This window comes from Podarcis bocagei (assembly GCF_964188305.1).
Source record: "Podarcis bocagei genome assembly, chromosome: 7".
Classification (NCBI taxonomy): domain Eukaryota; kingdom Metazoa; phylum Chordata; class Lepidosauria; order Squamata; family Lacertidae; genus Podarcis; species Podarcis bocagei.
The window spans coordinates 28,395,635-28,422,032 of NC_138132.1; the positions used below are offsets into that span (position 1 = coordinate 28,395,635).

At 43.0% G+C, this 26,398-nt stretch overlaps 1 protein-coding gene across 9 annotated transcripts; it reads right to left on the bottom strand.

The window, feature by feature from the left end:
• Positions 1-37: 37 nt before the first annotated feature.
• MTFR1L (mitochondrial fission regulator 1 like) lies at positions 38-24,807 on the bottom strand. Of its 9 annotated transcripts, none has more exons than XM_081202172.1 (9): positions 24,577-24,693; positions 21,672-22,031; positions 20,008-20,087; positions 19,079-19,172; positions 17,131-17,235; positions 14,904-15,013; positions 13,564-13,775; positions 6,923-7,235; positions 38-434 (listed from the first exon to the last, which is right to left on the bottom strand). In XM_081202172.1, the coding sequence occupies exons 4-9, from the start codon at positions 19,091-19,093 to the stop codon at positions 332-334; spliced, it is 858 nt and encodes a 285-aa protein (XP_081058298.1). In that variant the 5' UTR covers positions 19,094-19,172; positions 20,008-20,087; positions 21,672-22,031; positions 24,577-24,693; the 3' UTR covers positions 38-331. The 9 variants fall into 9 exon arrangements, with proteins under 9 accessions (XP_081058298.1, XP_081058293.1, XP_081058294.1 ...); XM_081202167.1 differs by lacking the exon at positions 20,008-20,087 and adding an exon at positions 20,300-20,333; XM_081202168.1 differs by lacking the exon at positions 20,008-20,087 and adding an exon at positions 20,202-20,333.
• Positions 24,808-26,398: the final 1,591 nt, after the last annotated feature.

The window sequence follows — 26,398 nt, forward strand, 5'->3', positions numbered from 1 at the left end:
ATACATTTCTATCAGTAAGTTATCACAGGCTTCAGAATTGCAGCAAAATTATGAATATATCCTTTTTAATTCATCTCGCTACTTTGCTAACAATGCTTCATTTCAAAATGTGGAAAACCATTTACCTTTTTAAAGTCTCTCTTGGCTGTGTGGAAAACAGCAAATTCACAGTTCTGCTTGGGTAGGAATTATTCCCCCCTCCAACACACGCACATACAGAGTAGAAACCTAATCCCTAAAGGACTTTTGATGTTCAAGGAAGGCAGCCACTGTGGAGAAAGATCTTAGGAGAACGATAATTTACTTTACAAGGTAACCAATGAGCATAATTTCAGTTCTTCATGTTTACATCTTCATCCTTCAAGGCAAACTTTCTTCTTAAAACCTCTGCTATAAGAACTGCAGGATCCTCCTCTTTCAGTAAAGTTCTGTTCCTGAAAGGAGGATACAAGATGAAGGGTATTAACAGGAGTGCAAATCACATTCTGCTCCACCATCCCCAACTGCTTTCTTCAACAGGATTTAAAAAATAAAATAAAAAAATCTAAGAAATTAGGTGTGGTTCAACTGCATGTTTTTCAACAAAGGGGCTATTCTTCCAAATCTCTTGCTGGTTTGTGTGTGTTTTTTAATTCTTGTCACCATCAAATCCCATATATCTGATATTATATATATCCCATATATTTGATATTAGGTAAACAGTAAGAATAAGAAAGACTTAAAAATTACTTCCAGCATACAAGTTTTTACCTAGCAAATTTAGGGCCTTTCTAGAGATTTCGCTGATCCCTAATGATGCCATAGGCACCCATGATTATTTGTGCAACACTCCACATGCACAAATTACAAAATGCACTGGATGCACCAGACATGGCCTTCCTCCCCTCAACAGAACTGTCAAGGATAATGCTAGACTGGATTCCTCCAACAGGCTAATTTTCAATGTGCAAGGAACCTTATGTCATGGGGGAGAGGAAGCACCCAATAAAGCAATCTCTCTCTCTCTTGCACCCTGAAGTGCTATTCTATTGTCTGAGTAGAATTAGTAACAGTTAAGAGAACTTCTCCAACAAATCTGCAAGGATGAAGCCTACTTCCTGGCAAAAGTACAAAAACCAGGATGAAGCTGGCACAATAAAGAACACTCAACTCTGTGGAGAACCTTTGGCTCTCCAAATATTGCTGAAATTCAAAGCCCATAATTCCCAGCCATTAGCCAGGAATTGCTGGGCTTGATGGGAGTTGGGAATTCAGCAGCATTTGGGGGCGGGGGGGGGGGGGAGCTTCCTCATTCCTGTTGTAGCAGAAGCAATTCACCACCTGCTTCTCTGCCAAGCTCAGTATGCAGAAGTGAAGAGTCACCAATGTCTGTATGCATGGATTTGCAAAATGGGCTACTACAGGGTGATGTGTGCAATTTCAAGAGCACAGCAACAACTAAAGTCTATGAGGTAAATGTATGCGGTTTGCGTGTGCAAAAGAACATTGATTCCTTTGTACAATAAGCATCATAAGGATTTGGAATCTGTCCAGTTTTAAATTTTAGCTCTCTTATTTCAAACACGTTTACTCACATCTGTTGTAGCTCTGGTTTTCAACCACCTTACGTTCCCCCGATACCTAGATAATTTTGTTTACCAGTTTAATTAACTAGGGGGTGAGGGCGGGAATCCCTATGGGTAAGCAAATGAAAGGCTTCTCTACAAAATGTTATTAATTTTCTCCTGGTAGACTCTTAGGGTGGTGGTTCCCCACCCCCCAAAAAACAACTTAAATATTGATGATTTTAAGCAACATCATTCTGTAAATCTCTCAAAAGGACTCCAACCATTTTTCTTCAGTTTTGCTGCATACATTACCAAGTTCCTTCATATTGTGCCAACCTCAAATAGGAGCAGCATGCTTTGGGACAAAGAAAAGTCATTTTGAGCCCAAGAGGCACAGAATTCATAGGATTTCCTACATACTTTTGTATCTTCCTTCATACCAAAGATGGGGAACTTGTGGTCCTCCAGATGTTGTTGGATTCCCAACTCCCATTGATCTCAGCCAATGGGGGCAGGAACTGTAGCCCACAACATCTGGAGGGCCACAGGCTCATCATACCTGCTTTGTGACTTTTAACTTGGCAGATTCCTCTCCTCTCTCATGGTAACCATAAGTTGGAAAATAAATAAATAAATAAATAAATAAATAAATAAATAAATAAATAAATAAATAAATATCTCTCACACAAAATCCATTCACTTTCTTGCTCTGTGTGAACCAGTCCAGAATTATTGTTTTCCTTTGTTTTCACCATTACTAGAGTATATTAGAACTTACATCATGCATAAGCATGTGATTAAAAAGCAAGTGGGGGCACCTATATATTTACCATTCTTTAAGCACTTCATCAATAAGCATGACAATGGGGCTCAAGATTTCAAAAGTCATAAGAAATGTGAACCCTAGGACCCTCACCACATAGTTCCAGAAATTTCAGCCATTAGCATACAGTTCCTAAAATAAAAACCCACACCCTGAAAAATTGAAAGGAGGCAAACTGATCCATTTAATTTAGGCAAACCATTTCACAAGAATTCTGAATGACAGCAGCACTGCATTATTATTTTTTAAGTGAATGGCACCACTTGGCTACTTTCTCCCTGTCCAAAATGGATTCAATTACAGCTTTCCATTTATCACCATTCTCACCATTTCTTCATAGTCAGCATATGCTGAGTCAAGAGCAAGTCCAAAGTGTTGCACTCATTACACAGTGCCATTCCCTGCTTGCTTCTGCAACTTACAGATTAAGGAATGTTATACTCCGATAGCACTTTAGCAACTCAAAGATTCAAGAATAAGCCCAGCTATAGCCACCCACGATCACTGCAGATGGTGACAGCAGCCATGAAATTAAAAGACGCCTGCTTCTTGGGAGAAAAGCAACGACAAACCTAGACAGCATCTTAAAAAGCAGAGACATCACCTTGCCAAAAAAGGTCCGTATAGTTAAAGCTATGGTTTTCCCAGTAGTGATGTATGGAAGTGAGAGCTGGACCATAAAAAGAAGGCTGATCGCTGAAGAACTGATGCTTTTGAATTATGGTGCTGGAGGAGACTCTTGAGAGTCCCATGGACTGCAAGAAGATCAAACCTATCCATTCTTAAGGAAATCAGCCCTGGGTGCTCTCTGGAAGGACAGATCCTGAAGCTGAGGCTCCAATACTTTGGCCCCCTCATGAGAAGAGAAGACTCCCTGGAAAAGACCCTGATGTTGGGAAAGATGGAGGGCACAAGGAGAAGGGGACGACAGAGGATGAGATGGTTGGATAGTGTTCTCGAAGCTACCAGCATGAGTTTGACTAAACTGCGGGAGGCAGTGGAAAACAGAAGTGCTTGGTGTGCTCTGGTCCATGGGGTCACGAAGAGTCGGACACGACTAAACAACAACAACAATAGCCACCCACCCGCCATGCTCTAAATTTGTGTCATGCACAGGGAGAAATGCAGTGGTCTGCATTGCCGTAAGACGAAGCAGCTTCAAGGGCAACCCTTGACTCTGCTGTTCTACAAATTCATCTGACAGACGCCCACTCTAATTTCTATAACTTCTTGTAATTTATCAGTAAGACTGGCAAAAGCACCAGTAAACTCCTTTTATCTATTTGTCTCTTTGCTTTTCTCACAGATGCTTAGACTAAACTTCCTCAAACTGCTGGCACAATGGATAATGGCAAACCTCTCTGATTCATATTTCATTGTATCAGAGGTTATTCAATTTTATCCGAGGGACCAGTAGTGCAGAGCTGTAGTGCTGAGATCCAGTCCCAACATTCCCGTGGGCATCTGACAACATGTGTTTGCAACCGTCTCCTCTGCTCAGCAGGATGAGGCTGCACCCAGCTGAACAGTTCTCTCCCATAATAGCCTTTGTCTGCTGCTGCTCACTGCAAAGCACAAAGGGAGGGGGCAGCTCTTAAGCGCCTTAATTCTCTTTGTCTCAGATGTGTCCAGGAGCTTCGCTGCTGTAGCTACGTATACTCTGCAACATTTGTTGTCCAGAGTTCCTTCCACCCTGCAACAAAGGACACACATTTCTGCCAGGGCAGGGTCCCATTTGCTGCTAAAAGGGGGAAAGCAGGATTTCCTGTTTTCTACTAAGAAGGAAGCTAATTTCATCATTTTACCATGGACTTTCAGCACTCACAATTCAGGTCATTGTGGGTATGGCAAGGAGGGATGTGCACATTATATATGATGCAACTAACAGAATTTGAAGAGACACAAGAGGCAGATTAAAACAGCATTTTTAAAAAGTTCTAAGAATTTGGACTGCTTTTTAAAACTGTAAAGATAAGCCTCTTTAAAAAATGTAGTGAAAGCCACTGGCCTTAGGGAAGTGGGCTTTAGTTGCAAGCTTTACATTCAGAAACTCCCATGTCTTGCAAGTTTGTTTCCTTTTTCTTAACACCGTTAATACAGTTGTGACTTGACTTCGAGGAGCAACTCATAGAACACGGTGTGGTAGCCTTTTTTGAGGTTTTGGGTGATTTTTGAAGCTTTTCCAAAACTTTTCCGACACCGTGCTTCGCAAGACGAAAAAATCGCTAGACGAAAAACTTGCGGAATGAATTAATTTCGTCTTGCGAGGCACCACTGTATGTACAAGTTCTGTAAGACCTGAGATTTGAAAATAAAGTCTAATAAAAGAATTAGCAGTTACTTGTTCAAGGAATAACATTGATATGATGATATGATATATGATATGATATAATATGATGATCTGATATGTGTCCAACAAGTGCAAGTACAGCTGCATTACGTATTGTTTGGAAGAACAGCAATGCAATTTCCCCATTACTGGATGTTGTAAATTACTCAAATCTGAAGGCAAATGAGTCTCACTTATGAAAGGAGGTGGAGCAATTGCTGCTAATTCTTGCAACAGGTCAAAACAGTAGAGATTGCACCCCTTTTACTGTAACTGAGATTTTTCTTCTTAAAAGTTAATACATAGAGTGGAATAATCTCAACAGCAGCAATCTGGCAGATATACAAGCAGTATGAGAAGAGATCAATTTCAGCTTTGAGAATCCTATTCCAGTTTCCAATAAACTCAAGCAATTTTTTTTAGAAAGCTCAAATGAGAATGTGATTCTTCCTTCTGCATAATATTCTGTTCCTTAAGAAACCAGAAGGGACAAACCAAGGGCAGCTGATCAAACAAATTACACTTTAATTCAATGTTTCCATGGTATCTCACTGCTTATTACCAGAATTAAATTGCTCTAACTGGGTTGTGCATTAAATGAATAAGAAATATTGTAATTATTGTTAAATGTGCTCCCCTTACTTCCCTCTCTCTAATGAATTCAACTTATGATACCATCTGCCTGTTGAACCCTCCAAACCTCAAGAAACAGTGAAAAGTTTAGCTTGAAAGAGGTTTTAATTTTTGCCCAATATTAATGCATAAAAGGGTGGGGTTTTTTGTTGGGAGGTGGTATATAAATAGTCTAAATAAATAAAACACAAAAGCTTGCATGTAAAAACTATCCACTATTTAGCAAGCATTCCTAGCTTACTGTTTTAGTTATATATTCTATTGTTCCTCCAATGAGCTCAGGAGGATATACATGGATGGGGGTGATCCCTGATTACCCTTACAACAATTATGCAATAAAGAATGGCTAGCTTTAATTCACCTATTAACCTTAAGAAACAAGTTCAGGTTTTGTTGTTTGGAGCCAATGGCTATAACATGGTTGACTAAGGATTTAAACTCGTCTCCCTTATCCTGGGATGGAGAAGCTGTGGCACCCTGGATCGTATCAGCCTCAATCAGATATAGCCAACAGTCACAGGTGATGGGATTTGTAGTTCAACATCTGAAGGGCCACAGCATGCTAATCATGTAATCATATATGCATATATTGTAGCAACCTAGGAAGGCTTCATGCCTAGAAACATGCAGAACACTTGGCAAGTGTTTTCTTTGCTTATCAAAGTACATCATTTTATACCCATTTCCAGAATGACACATAGTGAGGCAATTTTAACCATAAACTGTACAGTGGGCAATTTGGGAGGTAGCAGAGGCAGAAGCAGGCAAACAGGAAGAGACAAGGCAAAACCTCCGACCTGTAGCTCTCATGTTACCCTTGTCTCAGCTGCTAGAATAGTAATAATCTCAGCATTTATTTGCAGACCAGTGAGAACAGGGATGGGGAACCTATGGCCCTTCCAAAGGCTGTTGGAGTCCAACTACTATAATAGAATCATAGAGTTGGAAGGGACACCAAAGATCATCTGTTCCAACCCCCCGTAATGCAGGAATCCTGACCACAGCCACCCCTGGGTGGGCTCAAACCACCCACCTTCTGGTTAACAGTCAAACACACTGATCCAGCAAGCATGGCCAATGCTTAGAGATGAAGGGAGTTGCAGTCCATAGCGTTTTAAGGGCCACAGATTCCCCATCCCTAGTTTAGAACATTCAGATCTTCAGGGCAGTGGTTATAATAACTTCAATCTGGAGGCAGTTTAGAAGAAGCTACTTGTCTTTTTGACCATGGTGACTAAATTGCCCTGGTAGTCAGGCAAAGAAGCTTTACCAAAACGGATTCTTTTCTTATTAGCCAAAATTGACTGTGATAAGCACAGGCAGGCTAGCAACTTTGGTGAACTGATTTGCGAAGTTGTCCTTAGAGATCAATATTGTAAGGCCTATTATAAGAAAGGCTTTAAAAACCTGTGTTGTGGTGATGCAGGGGAAGTACATTAGAACTAACCCTTGCAAATATCAGTCACAGTGCTAAAGATCAGCAGAGGTACCTTCACACAAAGCAAAACTGCAAAGCTTCCAATCAGAAAAGAAAGAGAGACACTTTTGGGGATGGAAAAAGAGAAAACAAACAAACAAACAAAAACTTACAAGTCTTTGTTCTGTTTCATCCTATGAATGTCTTTAAGAATGCCCATCATATCGGCAAAACTGCTGGCCTTGGACAGGGACACCGAATCTTCGTCGTCGGAATCCTTTGGGTCTGCTTTACAACATTCAGAGGTTGCAGAACAAAGCATGGAAACGGATGGAAGCTCTGGGCTTTCTAATTCTGCCTCCTCCTCTGTAATGTCACTAATCACAAAGGAAGTTGTAGACTGGAATGAGGATCCAAAACAAGGTAAGGGAGAAGAGACATTTGAACTTCCTGGTGATAATAAATCAGGTGTTAATGAAGTGGAAGCTGGAAAAAAAAGAACAATACACATTGACATAAACCTAGTGCCAAACTACAGGTTTTATATTCTGCAACAGAACATGTACGTCAAGCCTATATACTGGCAAACCTCCCCACAAATGGACATCATAAGCCTGCCTCCTGCCTTTACTCAAATGCTGGTTATAATGCCACAAAAGGGGTGAAGCACTTTTCCATCTCACACCCTCCCATTACAACCACCATCTTCCATATGGCAGTATTTCAATGTATATTGTTAAGATTATCTTGTTCCTGTCTTGCCACCCCAATCACTGAGCACAAAGTTCTCAGAAGCAGCATGTTATTCACCTTATATCACAGATAGGAAGAGAACTGGCCCACAGTCACAGGAGGCCACTTTTGGCATCAACCAAGGCCCATCCCTCACCTTCCCAGTTAAAACCAACCCACCCCTGTGCACCCAATCACCTCTACTAAACCACTTTCCTTAAGAGCCACCCTTGAGAGGGTGGAAAGCCTAACTCTGAAACAATTTCAGGAACCAGGTTACCTGTCTTTTAGTCTAGAATGACACACATTTGTGAGAGCTCATGTGCCTCTGGTGCAAGATCTCAAATGGATATCACAGGAGGAGAACAAAGCACATGAGAAGGATTCAGGTTCAATCCCTGGCATTCCAGCTAAAATGGATGGAAAGGTGATGGCAGCAGGTGATGGGAAAGACCTTCCTTTTGTCAAGGCCCTGGAGAGTTGTTGCCAGTCAATGCTGATCTAAATGGACAAATCGCCTTTGCTGGTACAAACACAACTCCTTATCTATGTTCAAAGTCATCTGGTAATACCTTTGGGAAATCTATTACCTTGATGCTCTGTTAAGGGAATATTATGCAACGGTGGCAGTCTGTGACCAGTGCTTCACAACACTGACTTTAGAGTTGTGCAAACACAGCTGTTTTACGAGTTTAGTCATAAGAGGAACTGTGGCTTAACAAACCCGAGAAGCCCCTCCCCATTTGATCCTCCAGAAGCTGCCTGGAAGCATCACCTGACATCATAGTGATGTGGGTGGCCCCACCACCCTGTCAAATCTGGTCCATCAGGGGGTGAGGAGATAACAAGTGGGCCAGAAAAGGTTCCCCATCCCTGTCATAGGCCATTAATAATAATAATAATAATAATAATAATAAATTTTATTTATATCCCGCCCTCCCCAGCCGAAGCCGGGCTCAGGGCGGCTAACAACACTAAAATAGTGCAACATTATAAAAACATCAAAGAATTAATTAAAATCAAAATTGATGGCAACCATAAACTAAAGTATTGTAAAGATTGCCAAAGGAGGGAGTCAGGCTGCGCCCTGACCAAGGGCCTGGTGGAACAGCTCTGTCTTGCAGGCCCTGCGGAAAGATGTCAAGTCCTGGAGGGCCCTTGTCTCTTGTGACAGAGCGTTCCACCAGGTTGGAGCCGCAGCCGAAAAAGCCCTGGCTCTAGTTGAGGCCAGCCTAACCTGTCTGAGGCCTGGGACCTTCAAGATGTTTTTATTTGAAGACCGTAAGTTCCTCTGTGGGGCATACCAGGAGAGGCGGTCCCGTAGATACGAGGGTCCTAGGCCGTATAGGGCTTTGAAGGTTAAAACCAGCACCTTAAACCTGATCCTGTACTCCACCGGGAGCCAGTGCAGCTGGTATAGCACCGGATGAATGTGATCCCGCAGTGAAGACCCCGTAAGGAGTCTCGCTGCGGCATTCTGCACCCGCTGGAGTTTCTGGGTCAGTCTCAGGGGCAGCCCCACGTAGAGCGAGTTACAATAATCCAGTCTGGAGGTGACCGTCGCGTGGATCACAGTGGCTAGGTCAGGGCGAGAGAGGTAAGGAGCCAACTGCTTAGCTTGGCGGAGATGAAAAAATGCCGCCTTTGTTATAGCTGCAATCTGCGCCTCCATGGAGAGGGAGGTATCGAAGATTACACCCAAACTCTTAACGGACGGTGCTGGCACTAATTGCACCCCCGCAAGAGATGGGAGTTGCCCCCTCAATCCCATATCGTCCCGTCCCAGCCAGAGGACCTCTGTCTTCGAAGGATTTAACTTCAACCGGCTCCCACGTAACCATCCAGCCACAGCTTCCAAGCATCTGATCAGTGTGTCTGGGGCCGAGTCAGGATGGCCATCCATCAACAGATAGAGTTGGGTGTCATCAGCATACTGATGGCAGCCCAGCCCAAAACTCCGGACAAGCTGGGCGAGGGGGCGCATAAAGATGTTAAAAAGCATCGGGGAGAGTATCGCACCCTGGGGCACTCCACACACCAAGGAGTGGCGGGATGACAGTTCCCCCCCCAAGCGCCACCCTCTGTCCCCGGCCAGAGGGAAACGAGCGCAGCCATTGAAGGACTGTGCCCTGGATCCCCACGTCGGCAAGGCGGTGGTCCAGGAGTTCATGATCGACCATGTCGAAGGCTGCTGACAGGTCTAGAAGAATCAGCAGCCCCGACCCGCCTCGATCCAGCTGCCTGCGGAGATCATCTGTTAGGGCGACCAGAGCCGTCTCGGTCCCATGACCAGCGCGGAAGCCGGACTGGAATGGATCCAGAGCCGATGTTTCATCCAGAAACCTACCAAGCTGTTCAGCAACCGCTCTCTCAATCACCTTACCCAGGAATGGAAGATTCGAAACTGGGCGGTAATTGGATAGATCTAAGGGATCTAATGATGTTTTCTTTAAGAGCGGACGCACCACTGCCTCCTTCAGTTCCCCTGGGAATGTCCCGGTGCCAAGGGACAGATTGATGATATCCCCCAGGGGGGCCCGCACCTCGTCTGGACACGCTCTAATCAGCCAAGACGGGCACGGGTCGAGAGGACAAGTGGTGGGCTTTCCAGCTCGGAGGAGTCTGTCCACATCGGCTGGGGATATCCAGTCAAAGTGGTCCAATACTGGACCCGAGGACAGTCGAGGGGCCTCCAGTTCCTTTATTGTATCCAAGTTGGCAGGGAGGTCATGGCGGAGCGACAGGACCTTCTCCGCAAAAAAGCTCGCAAATGCCTCACAGCTGTGTGTCAAATTATTATTTAAATTTGGCTGTCCTTCGAGGGACGTTAAAGACCGAATTACACTAAATAATTGTGCCGGGCGAGAGCTAGCGGAGGCAATGGAGGCCGAGAAGTAGGACTTCTTAGCGGCCTTCACTGCCATCTCGTAGGTTTTCATAAAAACTCTATAAGATGTTCTTGAGGCTCCGTCACGGGCACCCCGCCATACTCGCTCTAGCCGTCTGAGGTCCCGCTTCATTTTCCGGAGCTCCTCAGTAAACCAGGGAGCCCGGTTTCTGCGGGGTCGCAGAGGGCGCTTAGGTGCGATCTCATTGATGGCTGCCAGGAGCTGGGTATTCCAGCCCTCAACAAGCTCAGTCAATGAGTCGCCAGGGGGAGAAAGGTCCCGCAAGGCTTGACGGAACCTATCAGGGTTCCGTCAAGAAAAGGGCATGAAGCAGAATGAAGCAGAATGCATCTTCTTTCCTTTTTACTCTCACCTTTATTTCTCCCTCTAACACTCCCCATAGTAAATTTTGGACCATAAACTCCTCAGGGCATGGACTTTGTCTTTTTGTTTGTTACTCTGTACAGCACCATGCAAATGATTGGCTCAACAATAATACAAATAAGCAAATTACATTGTATTAAAAATTAAGCAAAATCTTTTGCCTGAAAAACTGGGGATGCAGAAATCATAGAATCATAGAGTTGGAATAGACCACAAGGGCCATCAAGTCCAACCCCCTGCCAAGCAGGAAACACCATCAGAGCACTCCTGACATATGGTTGTCAAACCTCTGCTTAAAGACCTCCAAAGAAAGAGACTCCACCACACTCCTTGGCAGCAAATTCCACTGTCAAACAGCTCTTACTGTCAGGAAGTTCTTCCTAATGTTTAGGTGGAATCTTCTTTCTTGTAGTTTGGATCCATTGCTCCGTGTCCGCTTCTCTGGAGCAGCAGAAAACAACCTTTCTCCCTCCTCTATATGACATCCTTTTATATATTTGAACATGGCTATCATATCACCCCTTAACCTCCTCTTCTCCAGGCTAAGCATGCCCAGCTCCCTTAGCCCTGCCTCATAAGGCATCGTTTCCAGACCTTTGACCATTTTGGTTGCCCTCCTCTGGACACGTTCCAGTTTGTCAGTGTCCTTCTTGAACACTGACATCATAGGATGAAATCATAGAATGAAATCATAGGAAATCATAGGATCCTGGCCATTATAAATTAGAATTTGTGACAAATTCTGTCACAAATTCTGTGCAATTTCTTCTAACATTATATAAGTCTCTCATTTATATCTGGTCTGTTTATCAAAATGCTGTAAGGGGCACACACATTATATAGAAGTGTAATGTTATGAGCTTAAATACAATAAAACCAGTTGATAAAGTTGCCACTCATAAAATGGAACCAAAAAGCACCATAGCATTTTCAAGTGGGTGAGACAGATGCCCTGTTAAAAGTAATGGGTAAATAAAACAAAAACTTTGAATCTTTATTTCTCAAAGTGCACAAGGAAACATCAATGTGGGTCTTTTTGGACAGCTGGGCCCTGCTTTGTGGCTCCTGCCAACTTTACTTCCTGTGGCAAAGACCCAAAGGGCTGGTTCAGACTTAATGATAAACCATAATTGAGAGTTATGTGCTTGAACTGTGATTAGTCTTCAGTTTGCATGCTCCCCAGCTTCCCTCTTTTGCATGCCAGTAGGAGGAGACGTTAACACTTCTGCCTTGGGTTTTAGATTAACCAGGAGTTTATGTCTGAATCCAGAAGCCCTGACTAAACTATGGTTAGACAGAACAGGAAAGAACCAAATTGTGGTTGATAATGCTAGCTTGTTCAAGGAACTCTATTTTCAATCAGAAGAGGAAGTTTTCAGCCTCTTCCTCTTGGCATGCAGGAGAATGGTGTGTCCACACGCCACCATGAGGCTCACTATAGTTGATGCACATGGTACTCAATTACGGTTCAGCTATATGTCCAAGTGAGTACTGAGTATGGCCTCTTCTGATTTAGGGAACGGATGGACAAACAAGGGTATGAAATATGTGTGTCAAACTTTTTAAAATTAGTGCAGACTTCATTTATCTAATATAGTATTAGCTTGAATAATATTTTTAAACAAGCAATGATTTTGGAATTTTACTGTCCCCTATGTTTAAAAAACAAACTGCTGTAATCAAGTAGATCGATATGGACTGGCAAAAACCAATAAAAGTTTTTGCTACAAAACCGGCTTTAGGGGGGGGAAACCAACTGCAAAAAATAGTTACTGACTGTGGAATATCTAAAATTACGCACATAAGCCTGGTTGGTAGAACACTTTTTGGCCCCAAGGAATAATGCCAAAGCTACATGATGAAGAAAAACCACAGAGTGTCTAATATCAACAGCTACTCAGGTGATGGCCCTAGAAATACAACTAATATCAGGAAAGCATAAGAACTTCCCACCTTTCAAGCTATACTATGCTATTAGAGTGATCTTTAAAAGGTGCCGGACTATAATTGCTTGGCACTTTATCTATTCTAACCGTGCTCCATGCTCCATCTCATAGTCTTGCCCTTACAAAATACACATTTCAAATGTGGGCATTACACAGTTCAACATTATGTCTGAATACCTAACCCTTGATTGCCTGTGAGTCGCAGGTTTCCTACTGCTGTGACACTGCAGTGAAAAGGGGCAAAGTTTTCTGGTACCCTCTCAACATGGAATAAAGGCAGCAGCCATACAAGAAAGTTAAGGAAATTTGTGGAATGAGGTCAAACAAAGGAAGGTGGCAGGCAACACCTGCATATGTTGCTCCCTCTCATGTGTTCCAAATTTAAACTAGTCATATCTGCACCATTTTGTTAACAACCTGACTCTTCACCAGGAGACAGCAAACCCTTACTGCACTTCCCAAGTGAATCTCCAAACTTACTATGTACTTGGTCAAACCTGACACACAATTCCAAGGGCTGTATCCAACGCCAGTCCTACTCAGAGCAGACCCACTGAAATTAATAAGCAAAACTTAGGTCACTTAATTTTAATGTGTTTGTTCTGAGTAGAATCTCCACCCCAAATTAGAAGAGAACAGGACAAAACATGCATCATGTTTTCTCCACAATAAAAAAAACAAAATTTTACCATCCTCTTTGCCACAACTTCTGGTTATCAAAGTGGAAATATAATTTTCAAGTTGTTTGCTCATCTGCTATATCTAGTCTTGTAGGCTTGCAAACGCTTACAGACGCAAACCATTTCACATTTGTGTACAAGATTTTGGTATGTTTCCTCTGAGCGCTTGATGCTGGGTACTTACCTGACTCTGCTGATACAATCTTAGCAATCTGACTACGCAGATGGCTCAGTTCATCTTGGAGTTCTGTTGTCCGACTCAAAGCGGGTAAACCCGGTTTCTTCAAAGCCAGCAGCTTTTCTTCTTGCTTTCTCAAATTTGGGACAGAGGCATTCCGCTGAATAACGAAAAGTGGCGTGGGCTTCCATTTGTGCTTTAGTGGACGAGTGTCTGTCCTACAAGTCAAGATCCCAAAAATTCAAATGAAACTGGCCCCAGTGAATAATAGTAGTCCATGCTCATTATATCATACAAAGTTTGCTAGCTGTGACTGGCCCTTCTCTCATCACTACAGGACCCCATTTTTAGCTACCCATTAGTCTCTTTTCTCTCTCATTATTTATCTCTCAAACTCCCATCACTTCAAACCAACCTGAATATGTACCCATGGTGCAATGTTTTCTTAGACAACACTATCCCTAATTTAAGTTCATAAAGACATGAAGAAGTGTTCAACCAAATTTTACTCCATGTAGATCTACTTAAATTAATGAACATAACTAAAAGTGGAGTTCAACTAACTTCTATTCAGAGCACATCAATTGAAATAGACCTAACTTAGTCAAGTCCATCAATTCCAATGGTTCTACTTTGAGTACGCCTAGCATGAAATTCCACCCTAAATTAGGTTCATTAATTTCAATAGCATTACTCTTGAGTAAAGCAATGAAAGACGGGCGGTATTTAAGACAAATGACAATAAAAAAGGTTGAAGACAGCCTAGACACCACCTACAGAGCTTTGAAACCAACTGAAAATAGTATTTTCCAATAGAAGCAGTTCAAAAATGAATCATTGTGCATGTATGAATTAGCCCTTATTCCTCTTTGTTTGTCTGCTGCCACTTCACAATCCATATATTGGCGTGTCCTGCAAATGCCTCTATACCTGCCTAAACTTTTTAAGTAGCTCAATTCTTCATGCAGGATTTTCTCCTACATCAATAGCTCCCCCTAGCACTTTGTGTAAGAGTCAACTTCTAATTCAATGTCACTCTTTCTTCAACATGAGCACCAATTGGTCCCCTACTCCAGGTTTCTGACCTTACATGAATATACCTTAGGTCTGGAGCACCTCTCTCGTTCTCTGATTACCAAGATACATGAAAAGGTTTTCTCTCTCTCTCTCTCTGAAATGGCACCCATGCCTCATTACCTTGAAAGACCGACTATTAAAAGAAAGATAAAGATAGGAAGCCATCTCAATATTGCCCTGTTTTCAGGAAGTGATCACGAGCAATAACTGACCAAGAAAGGAAGAAGGAAAGTCAGGAAGCATGAGAAGAAAAGGAGAAAGGGATGTACCTGACTCTAGCATATGTTTCTTCGTCATCTGAAGCTATCCATGCTACGTCTGCCAGAGTGGGGACAGGGGGTGTGTCATTTAAATAAAGATCTGAAACATTAGGTAATTCCTGAGGAACAGAAAGGAAAAGAAAATAGCATTATCATGTATCATGGGGCTTTAGAATCATTTTCTGATCAGTTCTGAATTAAGGAAGACAGGAGTGCCTGGCGTGCTCTGGTCCATGGGGTCACGAAGAGTCGGACACGACTAAACGACTAAACAACAACAACAACATGGGACCTGTAGCAAAATGCAATATATCTTCATTACCCGAGTAAGGATTCTAGCCAGCCAGCCATGACCTCCTTCAAGATGCCATGAGCCATTACAGACCCAGGCAACCCAAATAACTCTGTTCAGTTTGCTTTGCCATTTTTCTTTTCCAGCTGTCACTTAACATTCCCTGGATCCTGGTGTCCATTCAGTACATGCAGGGGTGGAACCTTGGGGTTCCCCTGAGCTTGCCAATACCTCCCCCTTTCCCCTGATTTGGCTCCATCTCTGTTGGAACAGCATCACTGATTCCACTATTAGAGGGAGTGATGTGTGGGCAACTTGTTCAGCACCAACAATCATGCTACAGATCATTTAGAGGCTGTAGCTAATTTGCATCAGCTTGAAGGTTGGTTGCTCCTCTGAGGTGTTACATGAGACTAGAGGTGATCATGCACTAGACAAACATTAGCCAGACCTAAGTGAGTAATGATAGGTTATTCGCAAATTTATGATTTCCAAAAGGGATACACCGTGCACACGTTTTAATACTTTATAAGCAGCCCTCTAAGCACCTCTGTGTTACATAAGAGTTAGAAAAGTGGCCTATGTATGGCCTCTGAAGCTTGTAATAGTGCAAGTGGCAAGAAGATGAGGTAATGAGTTACTACAACACAACATAACTATCTACCTTTCCGCAAGCTTCTCAACATCTGGAGAAATTAATGCTGTAGTTCAGGAGCCTCAAGCAGCAGAGGTTATGTAGAACTGCCTACTTTCTTTGCTATTAGGTGTCCAAGGCTAAGCTCTCTGGCTTGACAGCTGGGAAGACATACTAACCCCTAGCCCCAAAGTCTGAGAACGCAAGAACACACATTAACTGAATTCTAAGTTTATGGGGTTATAAACAAGTTCTAGTATAGCTAAACACTCCCCACCTACACGACCCGTTAAAATACCCCCCCCAAAAAAAAAATAATGAGGATGTTAGGACTTGCTTTCTGGTTTCATGTAATTTTCCTATTTACTGTGAGCAACGTTGGGCACAGTCCACCCTGGAAAAGTAGCATATAAACTAAAAATAACCTAACCTTGAACTATCAATAAGCAAGGGTCCTCCCAGTTAGCATTCCATTTCCAATAGTGGCCAGACAATACACACATTTTGCACCTTTTAGCCACATATGCAGCTCCTTTGCATGAGCCAGCATGCAAACCGACTGAGTCTTCCATTAACTGTAGTTGCCTGTTTCATCTGAACTGCGAAACTATCATTGGCAGCTTTGAAACGAGCCAGGCTTTGTTAACCATGGTCTCCCAGTTCTGACCAAGCACGAAACTATAGCTAGCTGAGGATTTCCTAGAATGAAGAAGCTGTGTCCAAATAAAGTCAGTACATATACCAGCATATGAAACAGTCTTTAAGGCAAAAAGAATTAAAGCTTATGGTAGGACTGTCAAGATTTTAGATCACCAAGCCAAATTTCTCTCAGGAGCTGCACCCCATTCCCCAGGATGCCAGTCCTATATATGCACATTTAGCAGAGTGTAGCTTCCATTAAAGTAAAAGAAACTTCTTTTTGAGAAAACATGAACAGTACTGGGCTATAAATGAGAGTGCTATAGCACCCTATATAAAGAAATCGTATGCCAACATATCCTAAAGGATAGCAAAAAGAATGTATTTAGTTAGAAGCATGCTACAGTTCCTATGCAGGTTCTGAAAGTCACAAACTACACTTATTTCATTACAGGAATAAGTCTTTAAAATACAGGCTTGAAAGTGGCTAAAAACCATCAAACCACTGCTGGAATAGTAATTATTGCCTTTCTATGAAGAATTCTGACAGACTGACATGTAGCAATAAAAAGCAACTTTTTTTTTAAGCAAAGCAAGGATGAAGAGCAGGGCTCTGCATTTAAACCTGCCTTGAACAGGTGTGCAAATTCATCTGAATTTCAGTATTTTACCTGGAAGCATGCTCTAGGACACGGCTTCAAAGGAAGGTTTGTCCCAATCTTTCTCACAAAGCTGCGTGCCGAGCCATAAGGTTTGTTCTGCCAAATTGGGACAGTCTGAGGGTCGAAACAAAACACATAATGATATTTTTAACCGATAATCAGTAGTTCAGTTTTTAGATAGTCTCCCTCATTTTGTGGATGAAACTGTGAACAGCCCAGGCCCAGAGGAATAGAAGCACAGCAATTGCTGCACTGTGCAATTTACTGGGTTTTACTGTAGTCACAGAGCCCCAGGAGAGAGATCAGAAGTCTTGTGCAAACCCCATCACTCCAGTATAAAGGGACCTGGGAAAACCTGCTGAACTGGTCACTGCATCTACCCTGCCAAACAATTGACAGAAGCTTTTTGCAGTCAGTTTGTTATTGGGAGAGGCCACCAAAACCATCCCATACAGACACCTGTGCTAATGAACCAGCAGACTGCTGCAAGGATTTCCACTCTGACCACATTCTATCCTGCCATGTATTGCACCCTCTCTAACACCAATACTATGTGCAAGAACCTATTTCTGTATGCTGATTACAACCAATCAATGGCAAGGGCTTTGAAGGAGGCCTTAATAATACAAACCATGCAATTTGATAGTAAAAAATTAAGAGGTGTCTGCCTTGACACAATTCCAGGAATTGTGGTTTGAATCCATTCTTTTAAAAGGTTTTCCTTGCTAGAGTGGCTAAGGTCACTTTGTTTAAAGTAAGAGAGAACTTCTGTTTAATCCATTAAGAAAGTTGTCAACAGCTGGTACTATAAATACACCCCTACATACCTTGGGGCCTATGCCACCTGTCAGTTTGTCTATTACATTTTTTAATGTTTATTTTTCATGCTATTACTGATGCCCCAAGGCAGCAAAACACACTTTTGATAAAACAGAGACACTCAGCTGACCTCTCATTTTAAGTAAAAGAGTTTATACCTTGATTTACAAATGTTTTGCTAGAAAATGAGTAAAAAACCAGGGACCTTCCAGATGTTGTTTAATTCCAACTCCCATCAGCTCCAGCCAACAAGCCCAATGGTCAGTGCTGATGAGATCTATAATCCAGTAACATCTGGACAGCAAAAGGATCTCTTCTGGTGCTAAAATATATACTGCTGAAAACGTGGACTAGGCTACATGAAGGAGGAAAGTCCAAGCATTCACTTCACCACAGGAGATTTATTACTTTGACCCTCCAGATGTTGCTGAACTACAACTCCCATCATCCGTGGTCACTGTCAATGCTTGCTGAGGCTGATGGGAACTGGAATGCAATGACACTCTGGCACCACATAGTCTAACTGATTTAGTTACATGATGTCATCACTAAGTTCCAATCACATTGCTCTAAGGGTGTCCAACCAGGCTAGCATACCCCATTTGTCAATTTGCACTGCGACAATTAAAAAAGCATGAGACAAAACAAGGAATCGGCCCATTTGCCTGAGCAATGGGGACGTGTTCCCTCCTTATTTCACCTAACGTATATTCAGACTGAGAGCCACCCCTGGAAAAAAATGGGTGCAAGCTTTTAACTTTCTCACTTTTGGGGAGCTTTGCAATAGAAAACTGTCACGTGGGCAGGCACGATTATACACACTGAACACAAGATGATGATGATGATGATGATGATGATTATTATTATCATCATCATCATTTTACAAAAGTACAGTTTTCAAAGATACCCAAGAGATTTCGGAAATTGAATTCCAACAATTTTCAGTTGGATTTAAGGATGATTTCAGTGTCTCACGAGCAGCAGAAATTGTATAGACCCTGGAAAGAAAGCCTAATTCAGAAGAGCCATATTCTCAAAGTGAACAGTATGTTTTGGAAAACACAAGCTTTAAAGGTCTTCAATATTGCAAAAAATAAGAAAATAAAAATAAAAATGATGTTAATAGCTGTGTACTTACTGAATCTGCTTCCATCTCTGACCAAACAGGAACAAGTAAGTCAAAGGTCAAAACTGCAGCTCCAGATTGTGCACTAGCTTCATAGTATTCCACCCTTGGAAGAAAATTATCTGCTCATTATGAACATAGACAAGGGCACGTTCTAAATTTGTCTCATTAAAGCGGATAAGCAGTGATACGAAGAATCCCAATTACATCTTAAGCAGTTATGTAACTGTATTCTAGGATTAAACTAGCTCACAGACTTAAGAGTCAGGCCGAATATCATCAATTATGTAGTTCACCATGCACATGGTGCAGCAGAATGCACTCTACAGAAACTGTTCCTGGCAGGAACATATACAGTCTTAAAACCTAATGCAACTGATTTTGCAAATTCCCAGGGTAGCTAACCTCACTGCCCAATAATTGCTACAATTAGAACGAGGCAAGGGTGCCCTCTAAATGCTATTAGACTACAATTCCCATCAGACCCTGCCAGGATGACCAATGAATAGGGATGATGGGAGTGATAGTCCAAGAACTTCTGGAAATGACCACATTGACTATCCTTGTGTTTGAATATTATCCTGGTAGAAGGACTAATGTTTCAAGCAGAAAGACAAACGCATTCTTTAATGAGAGCTAAGCCACCCTTCTGGCAAGCAAGTGGCTGGTTGCCCTTGTAACGTTGCAGCAGATAATGAACAAGTGGTACCCTAATGTACCTTCCATCAAGATGGAACTTAGTTAGGAAATATGCATCAAATAGTTCAGTAACCACAATGGAAACTGGGACTTTTGAGCCAGCAGCTCTGCCACAGATATACTACAATTTCTGAAGATCCTCCTCCAGTTTTCTCCCTTTGTAACCAGCCTACCAGGCATACAATCCAACCTAAGCATTAATAATCTGTCAAAGGAATCACAATAGGGTAAGGCTGATGCACCTAAATTGTCTGAGTCTGTTAGATTTGGATGCTGCCAGTAGATTTCTTCACAACAGAGGGATGATGCAGGGCATTTCTTCCTTTTAGTCCCCCTCTACCCTTTTAAACTGAGATGTGATAATTAGAGACCCCAGAGAAGATGGCAAGTGCTGCTGTAGAATTATAGCATTCCCTCCCCTAAAAACGGGACTCACAGGACAACCAAAAGGAATTCAGCTATTTCTCATGATGGAGTTGTTAGCTGATGTCACATTCACCACAAAGGTGTGTAGAACAAATCAGCAATCCACAGCTTTGTAGTTGTTCCCACTTTCATACGATCGACTCTGCAGAAAGAAAAAGCCATTTACTTACCAAGGCAGGGGAAAAAACCCTAAAGTTTTGAAAGAATAAGAGACGACCAGGAATTGCCTATGGGAAATTTATTCCAAAAGTATCTACTCAGCTGTTTAGAACATATTATATTCCAGTTTCTCCCCTTTCAGCTATTTGTTTGCATGCTGCCCAATAACAATTTTGCCATTTCTATAATCAACCAGATAAGCAAGGTATAAAACTTCTCAAAGGTGACAAATTCCGATTTCACTAAATTTCACTAGAGACTAGACCAGTTTGGTTTTGGAGATCTACTTGAAAAGCATAAACTCATCCTCTGAAGGATATTTATTGGCCTCTACAAAAATAAGACCACTGATGTGGGGCAGAAAAGTTTCCAAAAAAGATTGTTTTCCAGTGCTGTTTTTCTGCTCTTTTCTTTTTCCCAAGTTAATTAGTAACAGTGAATGGATGCCAACTGGAAATAAAATTTAGACAAGCTTGGCAGTTTCAACATCTTTAGCTTTTGTTACAAAATACAAATAGCATAAATATGTTAAATCAAATAATTTCCCAAGGCATCAGGAAAGCTTCCAATGCAAATTAACCTGATTTGCATAGGAAATATTTTATATCAAAACTTTCCAGAATTATGCACCATTGGGCAAGACTAGAGTAGGGTACAGTATCCTACTATACTTTTAACATTTGCCATGAGAAATTACATATACTGTCTTACATATAGTCTACTACAAGTAAGCAGCAGTGATCACACATGAGAACATTTAGCCCTCAGATCCACTGATCTGTATTACAAGTTTTATCTGAAGTGATTACAAATGAAACATTGTCCAGATTTAATACAGCTTCCCAGCTCTGAGCAAAAAGGCACTGGCTTGCATATGACTATTGGGTTCAAATCCCAATAGAGCCACCAAAAGCAAAAACCAGCTTTCAACCTAAGCTTGTCCATGTTTAAAGGGGAAACAATAGCCACATGCATCACAGCTATGAAGTATGACTGTAATGCACTTTATACAAGTGCTACAGAAAGCAATATGACCATTAATAATATTTTATAAATAACCTTACCGCTAACAGTGCTAAGTGCTATGCAAAAAAATTATAAACTGGCCCTGTACAAAGGCAAGCAACCTAAAAGGAAAATGCAAGGTATGTGAGGCAGGAAAGGAAAAGAGTCTACACTGGGAAAAGCCAGGGTAAAGGCACTTCAATGTAAAAACAAGAGTGTCAGGTGGAAGGAAATTCCAGTTATAGTGGGTTGCAAGGGGGAGAAAGCAAACAAGGAAAAGTGACGGTAATATTAGGTATAATTAAAAGATTGGTACCTGCATCAATAAGATCTCCCAGTGTGCTAACCAATGACTTTCTAGTTTCCTGTTATGTTTGGTACATTCTTCAGAAGAAAAAAGCCACCAAAATTTCTTCCTCAGCAGCAACAGGTCTGATAAAAGTGTTAGAAAGCTGAGCCTTCAGCAGCCTCCTCTGCTCTGAGACAAGGTCAACAGACTGGCACACACGGCTAATGATATCACAACTCAGCCAACCAAGGATAACCATGCATGACAGCGATGGGCTCTTTGGCAAGTCACTCAGCCAGAGGCGTTAAGTGGAGTTGTTGCTTATCTACCCCCAGCTCACATGCTGTTTATGTTGAGTGAAGGCACTGTTTGCACAGGAGCCTGTAGCTTAAGGAAGAGAAGCCAGAGAGAGATTTAACAAGGTCAGTAGCAGGAACAGCAGATCAGAGATTAAAATCTATTGCTGAGGACAAATCAACTGCTTTCTCAGCTGAAAAATCAAAATGCACTCACATTTTGCTCACTTTACACTGGTGAATGGGGAAGGAGGGGATGTTTCTCTCTCTGTGTACGTAAGGATTCTCGACTTGTATGCCTTAAGTGCTCTCCAACCTTGTCTATTGAAGGAGGAATGGGCCCAACTGTATAGCCCACAGAACTGTCTGAATGGCCCACTTCTACCTTAAACCTGTCTGGATGCTTTTGGGCCTCTGCTCTGTGTCCATATGAGGTATGGCCTGGTGGGCAACAGAGGCAGAGCATTCTCAGAGGTAGAACTCAAGTTATGGGACTCCATAACACAGCAAGTCTGCCTAGCTGTCTCTTTATGTGCCCTTAGGCATCTGCTTTAAAACAGTTTTGTTTTATATGTGCTTTTTAATAATGCACTCTGAGCAACAAGCATAAAACCAGTAGATGCAGTTTTATTCAATGTATTTTTGTCTTGTTTTTTATTGCTGTTCAACTGAGTTGTTTTAAGAAAGCTTTGAGTTGCCTAGGTAGTGCTGTTTTCAAATGTAACGGTGGGGCAGATATGTTTTAACAAATAAACACTTGAAAAAGAAAAATCAGTGCTACATCTCCTTAAGATATAAGAGAAGCAAAGTGCCCTCTGCACCAAATCACTTTGGTCCAGGAATTCCCAAATTTTGCCATGAGAGGGGCTGAACCATATTGAGAATTTATGCTACTATACTGGATGCATCTATCAGTTTTCAACAGCCTTGCATCTAAGCATTAACCTGGTAGCCACAGGTGACATCTCCTCTCCTTTCTATCAACCAGTGCCTATTGCTAGTAATGGGCTGGATGAGGGTGAACAAACTGAAGCTTAATCCAGACAAGCCAGAGGTGTTTGTGGTCAGTTGAAAGGAAGATCAGGGAATAGGGATTCAACCTGTGGTGGGTGTTACTCTTCCCCTAAAAACTCAGGTTTGCAGCTTAGGTGTACTCTTGGTTTTGGCAGTCACCAGGAATGTGTTTGCACATTTAAAATTAGTGTGCTGCCAGCTGCCTTATGGTGAAGGGTGGGTTATCAGCTCCACTATTACCACTCCATCAACAACCTGATCCCTGTGGGAAACATTTAACAATTTGAGAAAAAAAGACTCTTAAATGCCAAAGACTGAGGACTTACTACTATCAACCTCGCACATTTATTATGCCATTAAGACATTTTACTAAATAATGAATAGGCCTAGCAAGGCTTTTTTTTTTCTTTTTAAGTAGGTAGGGATAAAGTCCTTTGGTAAGCTATTTTTGGTACAAGGGGCTAATGTTACAATTAACTACACACTTACCTGGGGAAAAGTCCCATTAAACTCAGTGCGGCTTACTTTTGAGGGCATGTGCATACAACTACATTGTCAGGTTGCAATCCTGCACAAGCTTCCAAGAAAAACCAGCAGGTGCTACTTCTGCACAAACATGTTTCAGGCAATTTATATTGTACTCTTCAATTGAATATACTGCACTCAAGGCAGACTGACAGTTTTAAAGCAGGGATAAGCAAGCTGTGGCCATCCAGATGCTCCCATCATCCCTTACAATTGGCCATACTGCCTGGGACTGATGGCAGCTGGAGTTCAGCAACATCACATATTCCCCAGCCCTGTTTTAAAATAAGATAGTTGTGTGTGTGTGTGTGTGTGTGTACAGCACACAGAGAAGAGCATTAAATGGCTCTGCACAATGGATAATCTTATACAAAAGTTATTAATAAGATTCAAGTACAGTATTTGATCTAAAAGCCGTTCCTCCCAGAAGCCCCCAATTTTGTAGTTAGTACTGGAATGCGGAGATAAGAGAATAAATTCTCTATAGCAAAACCAACAAATAATGTTGTGATGCAATTTGAAGACTAAAGCTGCAGTCCTATCCCCATTTGCCTGGGAGCAAGCCCCACCGAATTCAACAGGATTTACTTCTGAGTAGTCATAGTTAGGACTGTGCTGCAACACATTTCCCACAGCGCAACCTTTTCATGGTCTGGAGAGTCTTACTTCATCAGATGCATTTAAGGAAGCAAAGCTGCAGCCCACCCCTCAAAAACCTTGCGCTACGCCATAATAATGCTGTCGGCCTCCTCTAGGGCGCCACACGCCTCTTTTACGGCTTTTGCTGCAACGGACTGCCACGGCCACCCCTCTGCCCTTCCCTCAAGGCGGAGAGGGGGAAGGCACTCTGCACCTGCTCAGGGGCACTGCCGTCCATGCTGACGCCACACCGCCCCAAGGGCTGGGCCTTCTAAAAATCTGGGGGGCGGGAGGGAAAGAAAGATGCCAGGCAGGGAGGCCGAGACCCGCCTCCTCCTCCTCCTCGGCCATGACAGAAATTAAAACCCTCCCGGGAAACCCTCCCTCCCTTCGCACGTCCTCCTGACACGCCTCTCCCTGTGACAACCAACGCCGCCGCCTCCCCCTCCGCCGCTTACCCTTCCCTCGGCCTGGAGGCCGTTCCTCGCCCCCCTCGCAGGGGGGCTTTGTGTCGCTTCGGGGTGAGCAGGGGCGACCCGCCTTCGGAAAAAAACAGGCGGCGCCGCCGAGTGAGGAGTGGGGGGAAAGAAAAGAAACGCCGCGAGGCGAAGCCGCTGCTTCCCAGCAACCCCTCGTCGCCCTTCCGCTCGGAAACAGCTGCGGCGGCGGCGGAGCCCACCCCTCGGGTCCCTCTCCGCGCATGCGCGCCGTGCGGGAAAGGGGAGGGGAGCCGCCGGAGTTCCCTGCTCTCCGCTTACCTGGGCTGCTCTCCAAGAAAGGGCGGGAAACGGGCATAAGCATCTTCCCTGAGGCAGAAGCTCCGCCACTAATGCGGCCCTCTCCTAGGATGCGAGGAGGATGCCGGTTGCTCAGTATAACGGCCTCATTACGCACTGTTAAGCATGCCGTCACCGTCTGTAGTTTTCTGCGTTTCATTTCCCCCGGATCTTAACTTTTACCAGCTCTCTCACCCCAACCATAATCAAAATAAAAAAATTCCTTCCAGTAGCACCTTAAAGACCAACTAAGTTAGTTCTTGGTATGAGCTTTCGTGTGCATGCACACTTCTTCAGATCTGAAGAAGTGTGCATGCACACGAAAGCTCATACCAAGAACTAACTTAGTTGGTCTTTAAGGTGCTACTGGAAGGAATTTTTTTATTTTGACTATGGCAGACCAACACGGCTACCTATCTACTACTGGACCCAACCATAATATAAGCGCGCTTGCAATTCAGGATAATACTCCGCGCACCACAGAAGCATTACACCATAATCAATTTGTTGGCCTTTTAAGGTGCCACAGGGTTGTAAACAAGGCTCGTCCTACTCGCAGTAGACCCATCAAAATTAATGGGCAAAACTTAACTTCGATCCATTAATTTCACTGGGTCTACTTGGAGTGGTCGGATACAACCCTTTGTTTTCACTCTTTCAGTGCTACAAATCAATTGTGAAAGAAGGAGTCCCACAACACAATGTTGCTGCCTGGAGTGTTCAATGCCCTCCTCCAGGATATTCCATTCCATTCCCTCCCACCTCACTCAGTCCAGGTTGAACTGCTTGGGGTGTTTCTCCCCTAAATATTTTTGGAGTTCCCTCAAGTCTGCTGCTACATAAGCAACAGCACTCACACTTGGACATCTGGAATAGAAGGGATGCTATGAAATTGGCCTTTTTGTGATCCTCCAATCTACTGAAATTTGTGAGACTTCTTAATAAACATGCATAGGATTTGGGTGCACAGCGGAAAAATGGATCTGCAGCTTCACGATATGGGCCAGTCCACAGATGTAGCTTTTCCTGCCCTCCTTTGCAGTTAAGAAACCACTTTCCCTCTGCTCTCATCTTCCGTGGGATGTACGGTAGCTTACTCTATACCATGGGTAGGCAAACTAAGGCCCGGGGGCTGGATGTGATCCAACTGCCTTCTCAATCTGGTCCGCGGACGGTCCTGGAATCAGTGTGTTTTTACATGAGTAGAATGTGCCCTTTTATTTAAAATGCATCTCTGGGGTATTTGTGGGGCATAGGAATTTGTTCATTCCCCCCCCCCAAAAAAAATATAGTCCGGCCCCCCACAAGGTCTGAGGAGCAGTGGACCGGCTCCTTGCTGAAAATGTTTGCTGACCCCTGCTCTATACAAGCAGGAAATGAAGATCAGAATGAGGTGGTAGAGTTATGGCAGAGTGAACTTTCCCACTTCCCACGGTAGATAATGCTATCTTTTAGTGTTCTGCCGTACAAATCAAGCAATTCCCTGCAAGTAGAAAACCAGCAC

Excerpts from the sequence above, each read along its gene's own strand:
- MTFR1L (XM_081202174.1), bottom strand. Across the intron at positions 13,776-14,903 it reads GAAACATATGCTAGAGTCAG|GACAGACACTCGTCCACTAA; the intron begins GTACATCCCTTT and ends CTTGACTTGTAG. Across the intron at positions 435-6,922 it reads ATGAAACAGAACAAAGACTT|GAACAGAACTTTACTGAAAG; the intron begins GTAAGTTTTTGT and ends TCCTCCTTTCAG.